This window comes from Nerophis ophidion, linkage group LG07 (genome assembly GCF_033978795.1).
Source record: "Nerophis ophidion isolate RoL-2023_Sa linkage group LG07, RoL_Noph_v1.0, whole genome shotgun sequence".
Taxonomy (NCBI): Eukaryota; Metazoa; Chordata; class Actinopteri; order Syngnathiformes; family Syngnathidae; genus Nerophis; species Nerophis ophidion.
This window is the reverse complement of record NC_084617.1, coordinates 47,545,758-47,566,600: the sequence shown is the minus strand read 5'-3', so window position 1 is coordinate 47,566,600 and position 20,843 is coordinate 47,545,758. Positions and strand designations below refer to the sequence as shown.

At 38.3% G+C, this 20,843-nt stretch overlaps 1 protein-coding gene across 13 annotated transcripts in view; it reads right to left on the bottom strand.

Moving 5' to 3' along the window:
* The window catches only part of mef2cb (myocyte enhancer factor 2cb), a 209,710-nt gene that overhangs the window by 34,272 nt on the left and 154,595 nt on the right, over positions 1 to 20,843 (bottom strand). For 3 of the 13 annotated variants that reach the window (XM_061906281.1, XM_061906284.1, XM_061906282.1), the window contains 3 exons: positions 7,210 to 7,353; positions 6,930 to 7,067; positions 427 to 607 (listed from right to left, as the gene is read on the bottom strand). In XM_061906281.1, the coding sequence (XP_061762265.1) occupies positions 427 to 607; positions 6,930 to 7,067; positions 7,210 to 7,353 (463 nt within the window). The remainder of the gene's footprint in view (positions 1 to 426; positions 608 to 6,929; positions 7,068 to 7,209; positions 7,354 to 20,843) is intronic. The other 10 variants (XM_061906283.1, XM_061906292.1, XM_061906286.1 and 7 more) reach the window with 5 other exon arrangements.

Sequence of the window (20,843 nt, the reverse complement as noted above, 5' to 3'; positions counted from 1 at the left end):
GATCAACCGAGGTGAATTGGATTCATTCATGTAATCCTAATCATTGTAGCGACATGGCTGGTAAAGTAAAGGAGTTTTGTGATTTCAAACTGTGAGAACACCACAGCGCTAGTGACATTGGAGGTGGGTGTGCAGGCAGTGTGGCTACAAATGAGGACAGTTAAGCTAATTGTCGTTGAATTTGTTGTTAAATTGAAAGTTGATGCACCTACTAGTAATATGTTTGTTTGATACAAATATTGTACAAATATTTTCTACAATATGGACTTTTGTCCGTACTACAAACCTATATTCATGTTTATTACATTGTTTCTTATATAAACATTTGCTTCAATAAAGAAACTTTTCTATTGAACCCAGTAAATTAGTAAATATTTGGGGTTGTGCTAGGCATGGCAAAGGTGGGACTTAAATGTTTAGTGTTACCTGCACTGGGGGGTCTGTGTGTAACCCCGGGGGACATGCTGTTTCTCTGTAGACCATGGTGTGTCAGTGGCAGCAGGTTGTGGTTTCCCAGGGAGCCTCCTGGATGGCTGTAAATGAGATTGTTCTGGTTGCTAACGGGAATGGACACGGGCATGTCGTAGTTTGACGGGGGCATGGCCTGCTGAGAGACAAGAGAGACAAGAGCGGCCGGTTTGAGTAATCTTGAAGAACACCCTCGACGGCATTCGTTGAACAAAATAAAACAAACCACAGTGTATGAAAAACCGAGAAAACAGTCCAGGGAAATTAGGAAAAAACAGAAAGACCCAACAGCTTAAATGGAAAAACTAACATCAGACATCCATGCACAATTGAATGAAACAGAAAACAAGACCACAAAGCAGGAGGCGGGGGGAGTGGGTACTTGAGGGGAGTACTGTACTGCCGAGAATATGACGGAAAAATGTTCTTCGTTTGATACATGGTCACAGGTCACCAAAACTAAAGGGTGTTTAAATATCGAATTCTGGTGTCCCTTTGCGCATTCTGCAAAATAAGCTTTTTCCAAGAATTGTTCCCAACACTTAAAGGGGCTGTTCGGAATCCGCCTAAAGCTACATTTTTTTAAACCACAAAATATAACAAGAACACCACGGAGTATCTTATGTTACCGTTAGTGGTTTAAAAAAAACATATACTGTGGATTTTTTAAAAGGTCTATATTTTTCAGAATTACTAATTATATACAAATCCCATCCCATAAAAGCAACTGACAATTTGCAGTCATGTTGTTGTTACTATAGACATACATTCAATGATAGCTAACGTTAGCGAGCCAAATCTTTATCATTAGCTTACAACGCACAAATGTTTATATTTAACTGCGAACATTTTTACAGATAAAATTATGTACATCATCAGTCAAAGTGAAGCAACTAACAATTTGCAGTCATCTTGTAATGATACAGTCAATGATAGTTCATGTTAGCTAGCCAAATTGTTATGATTAGCTAAGAACACACAAATGTCTATATTTAAATGTCTATGATTTTCACAGTTACTAATTATGTGCAACATCAGTCCAAGAGAAGCAATTAACAATTTGCTGTCATGTTGTCGTTACAATATCGTCAATGATAGCTAACGGGAACTAGCCAAACTGCTATCATTAGCTGACAACACACAATTGTCTATATTCAAATGTTATATTTTTCACTGTTATTAAACATGTACAAAATCAGTCCCAGAGAAGCAACTAACAAATTGCAGCCATGCTGTTGTTATGATACAGTCAATTATAGCTAGCGTTTTCTAGCCAAATAATTTTCACTAGCTAACAACACAAAAATGTCTTAATTTTAATGTCTTTAATTTTCAGGTAATATTAAGTTACTATTAAATTCAGTTCAAGAGAAGCAACTAAACATTTGCAGCCATGTTGTTGTTATAATACAGTCAATAATAGCTAACATTAGCTAGCCAAATCGCAATCATCCATTAACAAGACTTAAAGCCAATGCGTGCGCATGTGTTCCAAACGGGCATAGTTTACGTCGTTTTGTCCTAAACGTTGTAAAAAGCTGGGATATAATGCTTAAAACACATTGGAAAAATAAACATAAAAGTTAAAACAGTCCCCTTAAGCTCACAATTATTATATCCTGGCATTGTTTTGCGTTATTGTTTTTTTAATTGATTTATTATGCTGAACACGCATCCTTTGTTCAGTTTATAAAATTAAAAACATGAGTCAAAAGGTTGTAAGACATATGTTTTAACCTTAGCTAATCAAATCGCTGAAATTAACAACCCCACTCCTCGAAAAAACATGTTTGTATCTGAATGTTTATAATTTTCACAATTGCTAATTATATTTAATACAAACAAAGAGTCCAGATAAGCAACTAAAAATGTGTGATTATGTTGTTTTTATAATAGCCTGTACGTACATTCAGTTATAGCTAACTTTATTAGCAAAACAATATGTAATTTATTAGATATAAAGACAAATGCTTCATTCATGTGGACTACTTTGGCTCTGAAAGGCCAATTGATCATCTGCTTTGTCTTTATCCCAGCGCTAATCTGCAGTGATTATTGCAAAAAAGTAGTTTTGAGGCTGCAGGACTCGAATTTAATCTGAAATTATTTATTTTTCCATCTTGTGGCACTAATGTCAAGTGTTAGTGGTATTTACTCAGAGCAGCGTGAAGCCTCATCAGTAACACAAGAAGCCCCAGGCGTGTAGTTTTTTTAAAAAACATTTTTTGTGTTACTTGGCACACAGTCTTAACCTTGGGAGTGCCCTGGAAGTGGTTGATTTTGAATGTTAGCATTAGGAAGTAGAAAATAGGGAACTAAATTACTGCCATGTGTCTGAGACCAATATAAGGAGCATCAACGAGAACATTAACAGGGCTTATTCGGAAAAGCTTTTTCTTCGTCTTTTGTTAGTTAAAACTACCATTTGGACTCCCAGGCAGGGGTGGTCACACTTTTTACAGTGGAGGCTGCATATTGACAAAGCCCATTTTGCTATTTTTTAAACAAGGTAAAGTCCGTGTAGATATGCTGAGGTGTTATATCTGGATACTGTTAAACACTGTAAAAAAAATATACTGCTAAATATAAGTAAATAAAAATTTACCAAAAATGAGTGAAATTATCTTTATTTGATCCTGAATTAAGAATTATATATCTAGGAATTACCAGGACCTTTAATATAAAAATAAGTATTTCTGAATGCAATACATTTTCAACTTGCAATTCTTAAATTAAGCATCGTTGGGATGTTGGAGAATCTTTGATTTTCTATGTGACGAAAAGCAAAATATCTTATTTAAATAGTTATTTTCTCAATTTGAACATTTTGGAACTGACTGCGAAAATTAAGATTGTGATGTAAAGTTAACAACTACAAATAAGTAAATAGGTCTTAAAAGTACAGAAACCTTTGGAAACAACATTTTAATTGTGTCAATTATTGGTTTGTCCATTTTTTAGGTTTTGCTAGCTAAGTGTGCGTCCGAAGAAAACGGACAACCAATGTGTGGTTTAAAACTTTCAGCAAGTATCCACATTTCCTCACCCTTCCGATGCAAACAAAGAAGTTTAACCGACAAGGTAAAGTGGATGTATTTCTTTACTCCGAATTATTTTAGCGACCGTGCTGTTAAAGATAAAGTGAGAAGTTTGTTGATTTCAAACTGTGTGGGAACCACAGGGCTAGTGACAATGCGTGTGCGTGTCGGCAGGGCGTCTAAAAAAGAGGACAGTTCAGCTTGTTAATGTTGCATTGACTTTGTTATTACATGCGTTTGATGTACATTACTGTTTGGCGCTTGACATTGTGTTCAAAGTATACAAACATTTTCTAAAATATGGACTTTTGTCCAGGCTGCAATCCATTAATCAGGTTTACATTATGTTTATTAAATGTGCTTCAGTGTATGAACTTTTCTGTTAACTAACTATAGTTCAAAAACCAAATCAGTTTATAAACTCATTCCACTGTAACAAGGGTTCTTAACCTTTTTGACCGGAGAACCCATCGTTTCCACTACAAAGGGGCCCCGGGCCCACTCAAATATTAACTCTAAAATAGTAATTCTTGATTTTAATCATATTCAATAATTATATCTGACCTACTTACAGTTTAGTCAAATTATATGGAATCATGTGTTAATCAAAAAGATTATTGTTCATTTAATACATAAAGCTTAGGCCGGGGTCAGCAACCCATGGCTCTAGAGCCACATGCGGCTCTTTAGCGCCGCCCTGGTCGCTCCATGTAGTTTTGTTTTTTTTAAATGTATGGAAATGGAACAACAATGGGGTGATTTTTGTTGTAATATGGTTTCTGTAGGAGGACAAATATGACACAAAACTTCCTAATAGTTAGAAATCCCACTGTTTAATATTTGTGTGTTTATGCTTCACTGATGAGAGTATTTGGCGAGCGCCGTTTTGTCGTACAAATTTTTTAGCGGCCCTTGAACTCACCGTTGTGTGGACTGTTACTTAAAAGTTTGTTTAAATGTACAACTTACTCAGAAGCTGCCACAGAATGACGTGTTTTATGCCACTCCTTCTTTGTCTCATTTTGTCCACTAAATGTTTTGTGCTGTGCGTGAATGCACAAAGGTGAGCTTTGTTGATGTTATTCACTTGTTGGAGTGCTAATCAGGCATATTTGGTCACTGCATGACTGCAAGCTAATAATTGCTAACATGCAATTTAGGCTAGCTGTATGTAGGTTAAAATATCTAATATAGACACTTACATCATGTGTTGTCTTCATTATAACACTTATATAAGACTTTTAAAGTAATTTTGATAGTAGGCTAATATAGCTAATATAGACACTAATATCATGTGTTGTCTTCATTGTAACACTTTTTTGCGGCTCCAGACCGATTACTTTTTTGTATTTGTGGTCCAATATGGCTCTTTCAACATTTTGGGTTGCCGACCCCTGGCTTAGGCTTAGGTCAGGCTGATTAAAAAAATATACCGCATAAGAAGGGACTCTAAAATAACTGACGGAAAATGTATTATTTTTCGCTAAAATAAATAAAGTGATGAATATGTTTGTCAACTACACTGACAAAATAATTAAAATGCAAATCAAAATACAGCTTCACTACTTTGGTCAACATTTTTGCACTTAAGAAAGTTTTCTATGACTTTAGCTCCAGAGTTCTTCTGTTTGTTTGCTATATTGTCATTACTGCCACAAGTAGTGGAAAAGTGTCTTACAACTGTGTACCGTTGTGGCCCAGATATGTTTTGGCGGTCTTGGAGAATGGTTAAAAAACACCAGCTTGAATTGTTTTTTAGAATTTTGCAAAATGTATCAAAGTTGGAACACCCCAGTTGTAAAATGTCACTCTCAGAACTAGAGAGTACTAGATCATGCAGGTGTCCGAATGTTGCACGTGTCCTTTAACGGGTGCCATCCTTCCTGTTTTTACTCATCTTCCCCCTTCAGTCGCCTGCAATCCAGAGGCCCGGCGTCTGGCAGCCGCCCTAACCACACGTTGAACTGCCATTTGTTTTATGCAGAAAACGCCCCAGACGACCGCACCCCCACCATGCCTGTACTCTCATCCCAAACGCATCTCACCCAGCTCGCCGTGACCAAACCACAGTTTTTTTGTCAGACACTACCGTTCGTCTCTGAATGATCTATGATAGAGTTATATATGTTTGCCAGTAATCGTTCCAACATGGTGCCTCGGGTCAATGGCGGGCTCTGTTTCTGTGTACAAAGCAACTTTTATTCCGCGACTTAGGCAATTGACGGCCAGTGTAAAACAAAATGAGATCCAGCGTGACATGCATGTATGTATTTACAGTCGTGGTCAAAAGTTTGCATACATTTACAAAAATTGAGCTGTTAAGCCACAATACCCAGCAGTATGTTTGAAAGGGAAAAGATGAGACCTTTAATCCCAGGGAACACCATTCCTACCATCAAACATGGTGGTAGTAGTATTATGCTCTGGGCCTGTTTTGCTGCTAATGGAACGGGTGCTTTACAGAGACTAAATGGGACAGTGAAAAAGAAGGATTACTTCCAAATTCTTCAGGACAACCGAAAATCATCAGCCCGGAGGTTGGGTCTCGGGCGCAGTTGGTTGTTCCAACAGGACAATGACCCCAAACACACGTCAAAAGTGGTAAAGGAATGGCTAATTAAGAATTAGAATTAAGGTTTTAGAATGGCCTTCCCAAAGTCCTGACTTAAATATGTGGACAATGCTGAAAAAACAAGTCCATGTCAGAAAACCAACAAATTTAGCTGAACTGCACCAATTTTGTCAAGAAGAATGGTCAAAAATTCAACCAGAAGCTTGCCAGAAGCTTGTGGATGGCTACCAAAAGTGCCTTATTGCACTGAAACTTCCCAAGGGACATGTAAGAAAATATTAACATTGCTGTATGTATACTTTGACCCAGCACATTTGGTCACATTTTCAGTAGACTCATAATAAATTCATAAACGAACCGAACTTCATGAATGTTTTTTGTGGCCAACAAGTATGTACTCCAATCACTGTATCACAAAAACATAAGAGTTATTGTAAATTCAAGACATCAATGACATTTTGTTCTTTACAAGTGTATGTCAACTTTTGACCACGACTGTATGTACTGTACGTGCACAAGCAAAGTAAACCTTTGACGAATCATGTCCATGCGTGAAGCGAGGGGTCACGGCAAACAGCTTCATGGTGGGAGCCCCGAGTGAAAGTCTGCAATTATGAAGCAAATATGGCCTGTGGCTGAAGTTATGTCAAATTAGAGGACCTCTCCTCAATAAGCAAAATCCGAGAGCTGTAATCTTTTCCCTGCTGTACGTATACATTGTAATCTGCGGTCTTACTCTCGCTCGCAGTTTATGTGTTTAGTCTGGTGGCAAACAATGGTGGTTAGCTGGGTTAGCAGCACAACACCAACTGGCCAGTCAGCATTTTTGTTAGCGCAATGTCCGTACTTACAGGTATCTTATGGCTTTTAATCATGAGATCGAACTCCTCGTTAATCTGTTTGTATTTCTCCTCAGTGCGAGGGGTGAGGATCAGAGAGGACTCGAGCTCCGGGCTCTCGCCACCTTTGTTCTCCTTCTTGTTCAAAGCCTGCCGGGGTCCCACGACCGACGAAGGAAGACAAAGGGGGGGTGTAGACGGATGACGGGGAAACATGACGGAAACGAGGAGGAGGGAGGGAGAGAGGAAAGAAAGACGTGAGGAAGGCTGAGGTTGAGTAGGAGGTACTTACACACAGTCTCTGTCTGCTGATCATCAGATCTATGTCCTCGTTTATTTTCCTGTATTTATCCCCGGACTCGGGGCTGTGGCCGACCGAGTCGTCCGCGTCGGGGTCGGGGCTGTCGCAGCCATTTAGGCCCTTCTTTCTCAACGTCTGCAAACAAAGCAGTGGCACAACAGAGTTGAGGGACTCGGCGGTCTTCAGGAACGGCGACCCAGATGAGCACTTCGGGAAAGGGAGGAAGGAGACGGGGTGACCCTGACAGAACCCTGGTAGCCGGGCCCAGTCTAAACCCCAGCATGAGGTGTGAAGTTGAAATATTTGTGAACTGGAAACAAGACATCTGACCAATAATGACACAGATTATTTGCTTTTTAGACTGTGGTTATCTACAACAGTTCCCTACCAAATAGTGTTGTCACGATACCAATATTTGTATTTAGACACTTTTCTGTACTTTTCTAAATAATGGCGATCACAAAAATAGCATTATTGGCTTTATTTTAACAAAAAAATCTTACGGTACATTAAACATATGTTTCTTATTGCAATGTTGTCCTTAAATAAAATAGTAAACATACAAGACAACTTGTCTTTTATTAGTAAGTAAGCAAACAAAGGCCCACAATTAGTCTGCTGAAATATACAGTAACATATTGTGTCATTTCTATTTCTACAAGGGGTAGAAAATTAATTATTAATCTACTTGTTCATTTACTGTTAATTTCTGGTTATTTTCTCTTTTAACATGTTCTATCTACACTTCTGTTAAAATGTAATAATCACTCATTCTTCAGTTGTTTGATACTTTACATTAGTTTTGGATGAATCCAGAAATGATCCGATACCAGGTAGTTACGGGATCATACATTGGTGGTCCAGTGTCCAGGAAATTATTTCCTGAGTTTATAAACATAATATGAATTTGAAAAATGTTTTTAAAAGATTTTGTGACGCTATAAAAGTATCGATGTAATCATAGTTGTAACGAGTAGATACGCTCTTGTACTTGGTATTATTAAAGTGAATGTTTGGTGTAGATCCACCAATGACGTTTGTTTACATTCAGGTACAGCGTCATTAGCGGTGACGCCTGTGAGCTACGGTGTGTAGTGAAGCATGTTTAGCTATTCCTCGTCCTGCAGGGATGGTACTTGCAGGAAACGTACTTCATTTGTCGCTATGGAGGCGAGAATTAGTGATTTAGAAGTAACTAAAACACTGAAGACTGTGGCTGGACTTTAGCTACGAGCTAGCTACCCATGTCTTAAAGCACCTCTTCCTGAAGGCGTTTCAGCGTTATATCTTCTTTAGTTTTTAAGGCCAAAATGCGTCAGTTCATCCTTTTTTGTCTATACACTGTATCTGTTTGTAAGTACTCCGTGTGTGCGCTGCCTTAAAATGCTCCTCTGCTTGTAAAACCCGCAATGTCATGACGTGATGACGACAGGGGTGCGAGTGGGGACCGGTACTTTTTAGAGGCGGTATAGAACCGAATATGATCCCTTAGTATCGTGGTACTAATACCGGTATACCGTACAACCATACTACAAAGTTACATTTGCTGTCATATTGTAACGATAGGCAATACATGCAATGATAGCTAAGGTTAGCTAGCCAAACCGTTATACAACACACACAGCTAATGTATGTGCAAGTTAGCTCAACAACTTTTTTGACTTTTCTGATTGTTATTATTATTATTATTATTATTTTTATTATTATTATTATTATTGTATTATAATTATTGATTTTATTGTATTTATACTTTTTTTATGTAATTCATTCATTTGTAAATATTAATATTATTTTGTTTACTTGCTGTTTCTTTCTTTGGGGTGGGGGTTGCATCAATGGGATATAAACAAAAAAACATTTCTTTATTTAGGGCAGACAACAGATATTTGATGCATGTAAATAAGATGTAATGGATAGGAATGCCCGATGCTAGAAGTCAATAAAATTTAAATGAAAAAAAAAAACATAAATCTTTTTTTTTTACCCAAATGCTAAACTAAATATACTGCATAAGAAGGGACTCAGACAAAATATACATGTACATACAAATATGTTGTGCTTTTTATTATATATATATATATATATATATATATATATATATATATATATATATATATACAGTTTATATATATATATATAAATACACTGTATATACTGTATATCCATCCCTCCACTTTCTACCGCTTATTCACTTTGGGGTCGCGCGGGGCGCTGGTCCCTGTCTCAGCTACAATTGGGCGGAAGGCGCTTACACCCTGGACAAGTCGCCACCTCATCACAGACCAACAGAGATAGACAGACAACATTCACACACTAGGGCCAATTTAGTGTTGCCAAACAACCTATCCCCAGGTGCATGTCTTTGGAATTGGGAGGAAGCCGGGGTAACCGGAGGGAACCCACGCATTCACGGGGAGGACATGCAAACTCCACAAAGAAAGATCCCGAGCCCGGGATTGAACCCCAAACTACTCAGGACCTTTGTATTGTGAGGCAGACGCACTAACCCCTCTCCCACCGCGAAGCCCTATACTGTATATATATATATTTATATATATATATATATATATATATATATATATATATATATATATATATATATATATATATATATATATATATATATATATATATATATATATATATATGTACATATACGTATATATATATACATATATATACATACAAACGTTTGTATATGTATATATATATATATATATATATATATATATATAGTATTAGATTAACTTGTGTTTATACCTCAATGGGGAAATTATGACGTGGCAGTGCAGGTTTTTACATACAGTAACAGAAGTAAAATGTAATGGAACACAAACATGTTTTAAGAAATACTACACATAGCGCACCTGTATGTATGTCAATATATATATATATATATATATATATATATATATATATATATATATATATATATATATATATATATATATATTATACATGTCCATTTATACATATATCTATATCTATATATCTATATATCTATATATATATACATATATATACATATTATATGTATATATATGTATATTATACATATTTATACATGTATGTCTATATATAGATATACATGTATATCATACATATCTATATACAAATATGTATATATATATATATATATATATATCTTATACATTATACATGTCTATATACATATATGTCTATATATATATACGTATATTTATATATATATATATATATATACATATATATATATATATATATATATATATACATATACATTATACATGTCTATATACATATATGTCTATATATATACGTATATTTATATATATATATATACATATATATATATATATATATATATATATATATGTATATATATATATATACATATATATATATATATATATATATATATATATATAAATAATGTCTATATTTTTTTTAATTACTATTTACATCAATTAAAAACTGCTCGTAAAAGTCCGGCATTTATGGCTGTCTCGAACCCAAAAATCGAGTCCCAGAGAAGCAACCAACAACTCGCAGTCATATTGTTGTTATGAAAGAATAAATGTTCCATAATAGCTGACATCAGTAGCTAAACTTTGACATCACATGTTATGTGTGGGGTAGTTTGCTTGCTTTTAAGATTGCAAACACCCCCCTTCAACTGCATTGAAAGGATGGTATTGTTCAATACCGAGGATGTCGTTGCTTGTGTACTTGTCATTTAGGGCTATATAAATAAATGTACTTTGATTGATTGACAGGGGTCGGGAACCTTTTAGGCTGAGAGAGCCACGAAAGCCAAATATTTTAAAAAGTATCACTGTGATTACCAGCGGAATAATTCCTTACTTATCGTGTACAGCAATGTCAGCTAAGATTCATCTGACAGCCAGATGCAGTCATCAAAAGAGCCACATCTGTCTCGAGAGCCATAGGTTCCCTGCCCCGGTTCAATAAAAGAACAACAAAATCCAGCTTTGTAAAATGGGACCATTTCATGTGATTCTTTAAGTAACACTTTAGTATGGGGAACGTATTCTAATTAACAAAGACCTAATTTAGAGTTATTTGGACACTAGGGGAACATATTAGGGTTAGGGTTAGGATTAAGGTTACTAAATAATAAGCAATAATTCTAAGGTTATTGATGGAAGACTCTTAGTTAATGGCTTACTGTTTGTATAATAAGGCCATGCAGAATAAGGTATTAATAAGTACTTAATAATGACATAAAGCTCGGTTGGTAGAGCGGTCATGCCAGCAACTTGAGAGTTGCATGTTCGATCCCCGCTTCCGCCATCCTAGTTACTGCCGTTGTGTCCTTGTGCAAGATACTTTACCCACCTGCTCCCAGTACCACCCACACTGGTTTAAATGTAAAAAAAATTGATATTGGGTTTCACTATGTGAAGCGCTTTGAGTCACTAGAGAAAAATCGCTATATAAATATAATTCACTTCACTTCAATATGCAAGTAGATAATGGTGAATATGTTCCCCATAGCCCTGTGATGAGTTGGTGACTTGTCCAGGGTGTACACCACCTTCAGCCCGATTGTAGCTGAGATAGGCGCCAGCGCCCCCCGCGACCCCAAAAAAGGTAATACGCGGTAGAAAAGGATGGATGGTTGGATGTTCCCCATACAAAAGTGTTACCAAATTTGTGCAATTTTTTATTTTTATTTAATTTTGGTGACTTGTCCAGGGTGTACCCCGCCTTCCGCCCAATTGTAGCTGAGATAGGCGCCAGCGCCCCCCGCGACCCCGAAAGGGAATAAGCGGTAGAAAATGGATGGATGGATGGATAGTATTAAATATTAGTCCAGTATACAAAATATAATCAACATACTTTTTTTTTTTTTTTTTTTCTAACAATTTATTAATTTTTAATTACAAGTGTATTGAGGTCATAAAGTGAGGCTTTAACATCATTGAAGGCAGCAATTTCCTTTTTGGCCACCTGATGGCCACCTGCCCCTATTAGAGCTGTGCTTGAGCGCCGAGGTCCACCCCTGAGAAGACGCCTCTGTCCTTCATTTTACATACTGTCGATTATACTCTAACAATGGAGATTTCTGACGTGCCTGCAAGTAGGCTACTGCCGATAGACGTTCATTTGTAAAAGTGAGACAAAGACAAGTCTGCGAGTGGAGAAAAGTACGGTAGCTGACAGTTCCAGATCTCATCAAAGGCAGACCCCTCCCCCCCTCTCGACTTCACCACTTCTAACCACCATCACCACTAACTCACCCCCCTCTATCTACCGTCTCCCCCTGGCTTTAATAAAGGGAGATTAGTCTACCGGAGGAATATCGCGGGCCTGCTTCTGTCGGCGTAGTCATTGCTTCACACTGCGCTCTCCTACTTTCATCTGAGGCTCCATATCAGACAGGCGTAATTAAATTTACTTTAGTACACCCTGTATTTGATGCTGATCAAGTGTGTGTGTGTGTGTGTGTGTGTGTGTGTGTGTGTGTGCGAAGGCAAAATGATTGCGCACGCCAGAGTAGGTGTGTAAAGGAGGAAGGTAGATGCCGAGATAAGTTAATCTCAGTGAACTTCTCTTCCTCTCATTTGTTTGTCTGCGGCGGCTCACAGAGGAGATACGGGCCACGCCGGCTGCTCCATCAGCGCGGCGGCGGCGGCGGTGACAGGGAGCGATCTGCCTGCTTAGAAAACAAATAACGATCCACTCATCTCTCATGTCAGCACAACAAAGGCCTGTTTGGAATGTGGTTTTAGTGAACTTAGAGGGCTGCGTTTGGTGCGCGTCGGCGTGTGATCGTTGTTTGATTCCGGCGGCGTCTCATGGCGAGGCAGCTACTGTATAAGCGTGTCAACATTGTCTGGCTCTCTCCGGATCCTCGCTTGCACCCCCCTCCAAAAAAAAAGGAGTGGAAATCTGCAATTGTGAATTTGAAAGCCTCTCTTACATGTCTGACAGTCTTCAGGAAATCACACCAAACAAACGGCGAGGAGATCTGACTTCTAACAGCGCTGCCGTGAATCACGGCTTCATCTCGAGGTGTGTGTGTCAAAAGAAGAAAAGGGTTGCGGAAGTTCATCACGCTGTCTTTTTTGGCAAGGGCGTCGTGAAGGGAAGCTTTTTTTTTTTTAACTTTGGTGCAGTTGCATTGTGGTGCTGGTGATTCGTCATATTCAACTGACAAGAGTTTAACCTCTGGCCTTTCTCTGTTCACAGGAGAAACCAAAACTTTTCCTCCAAACTTGTACAATCCACATGCAAAACACAGTAGGCGATTGACTGTCGCATGCGCTACTTGTCTACCACCAGCAGAGGCGCTGTTGAATCCCACTTAAATAGTTTGCAGTCTAAGGCTATGTCTACACTAGACTTTAGACCGGTGCACCCGGAACAGTCCATATCACCCAAATTTTATCTAGTCTTCATTGGCTTACAGTCAAATTCAGCATAGAGTTTGGGATTTTAGTCCTGACTTTCTGTGTGTTGTATGGTGGGGCCCCTCAGTATATCACTGACTTATTATGCCCCTACTCTTCAGGGCGCAGGCTCCAGTCTTCAGGCTTCTAAAGATCCCAAAAACTCTTTAAAAACCCGTGGAGACCTGGCACTCCAGGTCACAGCTCCCAGACTCTGGAACAACTTGCACCAGTCACTCTGAGATCTTGACTGTGTTGACACTTTTAAGAAACATTTGCAAACGTCTCTTTTTAATAAAATGTACTTAATTATTTAATGTCTATGGCTCCAGTTCTGTAGATGACGTCACACCAAGAGGGGGCGACATATCGAGTCTGGCGAAGGAAAGGGGGTGTTCCAAGTACAGTTAGTTATTTACCTATTACTCAAAAACTAGCTGATATTATGAAATAGGGCTGGGAGATATATCGATATATGATATATATCGCGGGTTTGTCTCTGTGCAATTAGCGGATTTGAGTTGCTCCAGTGTCACAAGATGCGAAAGTCCTGATCGTTTGGTCCGCACATTTTACCGGCGATGCTAACGCAGCTATTCGGCCATGCTGTGGCTATGAATAGCGTTAATAGCTATTCGCTCAATAGCTTCAGTTTCTTCTTCAATACTTTCATACTCCAACCATCCATTTCAATACATGCGTAATCTGTTGAATCGCTTAAGCCGCTGAAATCCGAGTCTGAATCCGAGCTAATGTCGCTATATCTTGCTGTGGTATTCGCAATTGTTTGTTTACATTGGCAGCACTGTATGACGTCACAGGGAAATGGATAGTCTCATCGCAAATAGCGAAAATCAAGCACTTTAAAGCTTTTTTTTAGGGATATTCAGAGAACGGTAAAATTTTGAAAAAAACTTCAAAAAATACAACAAGCCACTGGGAACTGATTTTTATTGTTTTTAACACTTTTGAAATTGATGTTCCCCTTTAAATTTAACTTAGATATTGGGTTTCACTATGTAAAAGCACTTTGAGTCACTAGAGAAAAGCGCTATATAAATATAATTCGCGTTTCACATTTTCAGGAGCAACAAATACATAGAGAGAACTTCTTAGTGAATTTCAGTCATCTGGACGCTGCGGCTCCTTCGTACGATCAAATATGCGCATCCTTTCTAGGAAGAACAAGGGGAAAAGGTGACACCCACAAAGGGCAAGAGAACGGGTGGTCATGTCAAAGGGGGGTAGGACTCTGCTTGTGTTGGGTGTTGATAGGTTGCAGAGTGTTATGTGACTATGGAGCATGTGGTCCCTACGGGCTTAGCTTTCCAGCAGGGCTCAGCACTTTGAGGGAGTGCTACAAGGGCGCTATGCCACTCATCCCACTAATGGCCACCTGTCTGAAGACATCCCACCTGTTGCCAAAGGCCGACACACGACCCGGCAACCAACCACATCTCTCGGAGCGCTCACATCCCCATAAAAGGCCCCCGCTGTATACACACTTCACACCATAACGTCATTGTATATATTTATCCATACAGCGTGCGGATTAGAGAGACGGCGAATAAGGGAAAGAAGGAGAAGTACTGTACTTCTAGGGAGAGGAGAAAGTGCAAAAAAAAACGTTTTTTTGCTTGCTTGGCTCTTATGTCTTTCTGTGGCCCCTTTGGAGGCTTGCTCCTAATTAAACTCCTTCTTCATGATGCTCCCTCATGACTCGACTTGTCACTGGGCCTGTGCGAAGCCGGGGCGGCATAGACACGGTGGCCTACATACTTAGACACCCGTCTCATCAGTACCCTTCAGCTCTTCACCCACAGCTAGGACGGCCTCGACGGTTGAATAGAAATTAGCAGTCGATTTAATGGCGGTCTAATGTACTCAGCTGGGAGTACAGTTTAAAATAAGAGCACGTGTTTGCAGAAAATCAATGCATTCCTCGTATTTGTTTGTGTAAGCTAAACTACTGTGCTCCTGGAACCGCTGAACACAAAAGGGGTACCATTCAGCAAAACATGCACCCCTACTGTGTTGAATGTAGTGCTGCAGCTATCAATTATTTTAGTAATGGAGTAATCTAATGATTCATTTGTTCGATTAATTAAGTAATGAGATAAAACACTCTATAGCCTCAAAACGTATTTTAGGGAAAATTGTTAATATAAACAATAATTGTTCCGCTCTACAACTCTCATTCTTTTTTCCGAATACATGCAAAAATCAACATTGAAATTGCCCTTTTAATATGTTTAAAATAATAAGTACAATTTAAAAAAAAAAATCTGCAGGTACCAATAGGTAAAAACAGTTGGTTTTGCATAATAGGTTCCCTTTAATTCTGACAACATTGGCACATAATTCAAAGTTGACCTTAAAATTATGTCTACACAGAGAATTTCCCACAAAATAGAAGCAATAGTGGTTTTAGGCTTGTTTTTTAACGAGTTGCGGCACATTTTAGAACGCCGACCCATGGCTCCAAAATGTGGGTGGGCCTTAATCAGTCTGCTGACGTCACCTACAGAATAAACGATTTCATATTGTGTCGTATGTTTTGGTAGCATCTTGATCATGAATATTGTTGTTTTGTTTTTTTCTTAAAAAACTAATTTAAAGGACTTCAAAAATATGTCTGCCAGATGCATTGTTGCAGGTTGTAGCAATACAACTAAAGGACGGATCCGCCTGCATGCTTTTTCAAATGATGGGAACATGAGCAAACTGATGCGTGCAAAATGGGACGGAGAAAAGTGTAATTTGGAGCAATCGTTAAAATGATTGTGACTTCATAGAAGATGGGATTTAAAAGACTCAAACCAAATGCGGTACCGAAAAACCGAGGAGAAAGACTGAGTTAGAACCGGTGGGAAAATTAAGAAACAGCTGCAGACCAGGCACTTAAAAACAAAATAAAAAGAAGCTAGTATTCTATTTGCTGTCCTCTTCTACAAGATCCTTGAAGAATAGCTCTATTGCAACCATGTTGGCATATTTAAAATTACAAACTTTAAATACATTTTCATGAGTTACACTTAGACAATTGATCGAAGCAACACAACTTTGTTTCCAATCGAATTGTGAGACAGAAAGCGTTGCTCCCAACCCTCTCAATAAAGATGCAGAGTAAGGCTTGTGAATTGCAGGTGAAAGTTTATTCATCCACAGAAACTGGCTTAGTCGAGTACCGCTAACAGAGAACCATTATTGGCAACCGAGAAGGGGTGTGTCCAGGTTGCCAATCAGGGAGTCCAAAAGAGGTCATAACACGAATTAGTCGTTGCAGCCCATGATATATTATATTTTTTTTCTGATTATAAATGTTTTTGTCACTTGTTTTATTTTCGGTGAAACAATTTTTACACATTTTTTTTAATCAAACTTGAATTTATTTGATGCATGTATTGCACCAAACCAAGTAAATGGGAAAGACATTGTTAAATATTTTTTGGATGTGCAAAACAAGAGATTTTAGGTAATTAAAATATAAAATTGCACTCCTTTCTGTGAAATTAAACCCATAACGACCGGGTTACTATATGCTGTGCGCCACAGGGGACACTGAGAATGGCAAGTGGAACTTTGCCAGTATATTCTTATCAGTGGCGGAGCAGGAAAGGGCTAGGAATACGTCTGCTGTAAAATGTCATTAATTAATGGATATTTTACATTCACTTTTTTACGCAAAATGGATCGTGGGGCTCTGCGTATAGGGAGGGGCGGCCCTAAATGCACCTTCTGGTGACGCTGTTATTAAGTCCCCAAATTTGATCACAGACCTGAAAATACTAGGACATCCCATAATCCTGTATTCCCCAGATCAGGCATTGCACTACAGCTCCATGAAAAATAGTGATGAATTAATTCACTGTTAATATGTGAAAACACCTGTTGCCAAAGTGCAGGTCTTTGTAGAAGTAAGCGCATTTCTTGTGGTTGACGCTATTGTTTTTCTTTTATATGAAAAAGTAGGTGAGACTGACACCCACTTTCCATTTGTCAGAAAAAAAACAACAACAGTCAACATGTACGAAAAATAGGCGAAATACAATTGTTTTGATAATAACAACTAATAATAGTACAATGTGTCACTTCTAACACAAAGCTGAAATTAAGTGTTGATATATAATGTCTGTTTGTAACATTTAAAAAATAAAATAAAATAAAATAAATAAATATTCCTTGGCCCTGCGATGAGGAAGCGACTTGTCCAGGGTGTACCCCGCTTTCCGCCCGATTGTAGCTGAGATAGGCGCCAGCGCTCCCCGCGACCCCAAAAATGGAATAAGTGGTAGAAAATGGATGGATGGATGGAAATATCCCTTGAATACTTTTTGTATTCATTTGTATTAATTGTGTAAATATTTTGTATTACAAATGTTTGTAAATTGTCAGCAATTTTCACGTTACAGTACGTCTTTTTGCTCTTTTTTTCCTTATATTTTTATTGTTGCTTTTTCCCTCCGACAACATGTTGTGGTCTTACAAAACTCAAAGGCATGACTAATAGACAATCCATTCAAGGAAGGCCACTGAAACGACAAGTGTCCTATTCTCCGGTTCAGCTTTTGTCTCAGAGCATCTGTCAAAGAAATAAGCGGTCTTACATTGCAACATATTTCGTCTGCATAGTTCGGGGTGTGAGTAATAACTGCAGGCTATTTGGGTGTGAATTCTGATCGGCCCCAGGGGGTCTGAAAGGGACAGCTGATGCCCACCAAAGCAGGATCCTTCTGCTCGGCATTCTGCCACCCTTCGCACCCACTCCGGCCCTCTGATCCGTCTCTCGGTCCCAGTCTGCTTCTCAGTCTGTCTCTATGTCTTTTCTGGACTGCTACCACCATATTGAGTCAAAACAGTGCTGGCTTGATGTGTCCATCTTTATTTTTGACGGGCCCGTGTTAACGGATGGGTTATGTTTGGAAAGCGCTTTATTTCTGACGGTCGCCTTGGCAGTGGCTGAAGGGTACGACACATTCAATATTGTGTTTATGGTTATTGGCGACAGACAGGCCGGTCAATGATTGTATCTCTGCCTTTGAGCCCTCACAAATACAAGCTTTTTTCTACTCAGCTGAAGTCTTTGCCAACCCTGCATGGACATCAGAATAGACGTTATTGTTGACTTAGAAGGGTTTTCCCCAGGCAAGTTGGAGGTTATTTTTGATATCCGTTGGAAATTAATAGCTGACAGATGAGCTCAGTATACAAAGACTTCATCCAATATTATTCATCATGATGTCTCTGCTTTTGTAATATGCTGTAAAACAACAGAAAAAAAAGCTTTTTAGTGAGGAGCTATTTTTGTGATGCTGTCTGTGATGGATATCTGCCACAGCGACACAAAAGAGTTGACAGTTTTTTTTCATTGACGCATTTAAAACATTGTATAAACTACAGTACATTTATTATATTCATATATGTTTATTTTTTGTGTATTATTTTGGTTTCAATTATGTTCCTATTATATTTTGGTGGTAATATACATACCGTTGCAATCATAGAAAATAATTGATTTTGTTTGCAGATGGTAGAGATGTGTATACATATTGCATATGCATATGGGTGCACTATATTCAACATGATAAAACAAAGTCATATTTAAACATGATCACATTTGATATATTTCAGACAAATTCCATTAGATCAGGACAGTTTTGCTGGGTGACTCTGGCTAAAATGAGAGTTTAAGTTATTTTTCACACAACTTTGTCTCACACTTGTTATCTACCTAGCAAGGTAGAAGCTAAATCTCTTACCGAGGTCGAGGTCGCATTCTCCCTCCGGATGTCCGACATCATGCCGCCGCTTTAAATGCTCGTGTATCACAGATGTACTGCCATAAAAACAAGGTCCGCTTTGCAAAATGTGCAATGCACTCTTGTTTCAAAAGGATGACAGAAAATGTTCTCACACTTTACATGTTATCACTGCCAATGTTATTCGGGGATGCAGACCAGGAAAAAACACGAGTGATGACGTCACAACTACTATCTACAAATATAATTGTGGGTGACAAATTTTTATCGTCGACAATGTTGACTAATCGTTGCAGCCCTAATGGACAATAACCGTGTGTGTACATACAAGAGGGAACTTGTTTACAATCACATCAACAAGATATGTTAATTCTATCTATAAGATGAACGGTTGATGTTAAGGGCAATATATAAAAATCCCATCAGTCTTTATCCCAGTGAGAGCAGACATTGTACAGCAAGTGAGTGTTGTATTATGTATGTATATCTTGTTTAGCACTTAGCAATAGTGCTACATTGTCGATCTGTTTAGCACACAGCTTCCGAAACTTGTAGATCGTCCTTATATTCATGGCTCAAAAATATAATTTTCTGGACCATCATTTGTCCTTCAGTTTTCTTCCGAACCAATATTGGGGACATTTCAAAATGCAGGCAAACATTTTTTTATTGCGGCGTTTACATGTGTTTTAAAAAGCCAGTTTCAACCAAATGAAATCAAACTGAGTGTGAGTATGCAGGGCGGTGACGTTCAGGAGTCTAATAATAATATTAAATAAGCCATTTCAAAATGGGGCCACAAACAAAATCTTGTTTAGGGTCAAACAAAGCTGAGTTTGGGTACTAATATTGAAATGTAACAGTTATCACGGTCAACAGTTTTATTTAATTTAATCATTTTTTATTGTTTTTATTGCATTTTTTCATTGCTTTATTTATTTTCCTATGATATTGTACTGAGTCTTTGATTTATTTTGTACAATTTTTCTATTTTGTTTATTGTTTGTGCACTTTCATTTTTGGTAGTTGTTCTTGATTTATTGTTCTGTCAATTGATTGACCCCAGCTGTGACTACTTAAGTGCATCACTTCCTGTCCTGTACTCCGGCTTCCTCCCACCTCCAAAGACATGCACCTGGGGATAGGTTGATTGGCAACACTAAATTGGTCATAGAGTGTGAATGTTAAAGTTAAAGTTAAAGTGCCAATGATTGATTGTCACACAAATACCAGATATGGTGAAATTATTCTATGCATTTGACCCATCACCTTTGATCACCCCCTGGGAGGTGAGAGGAGCAGTGGGCAGCAGCGGTGCCGCGCCCGGGAATCATTTATGGTGATTTAACCCCCAATTCCAACCCTTAATGCTGAGTGCCAATCAGGGAGGTAATGGGTCCCATTTTTATTGTCTTTGGTATGACTCGGCCGGAATTTAAACTCACGACCTACCGATCTCAGGGCGAAAACT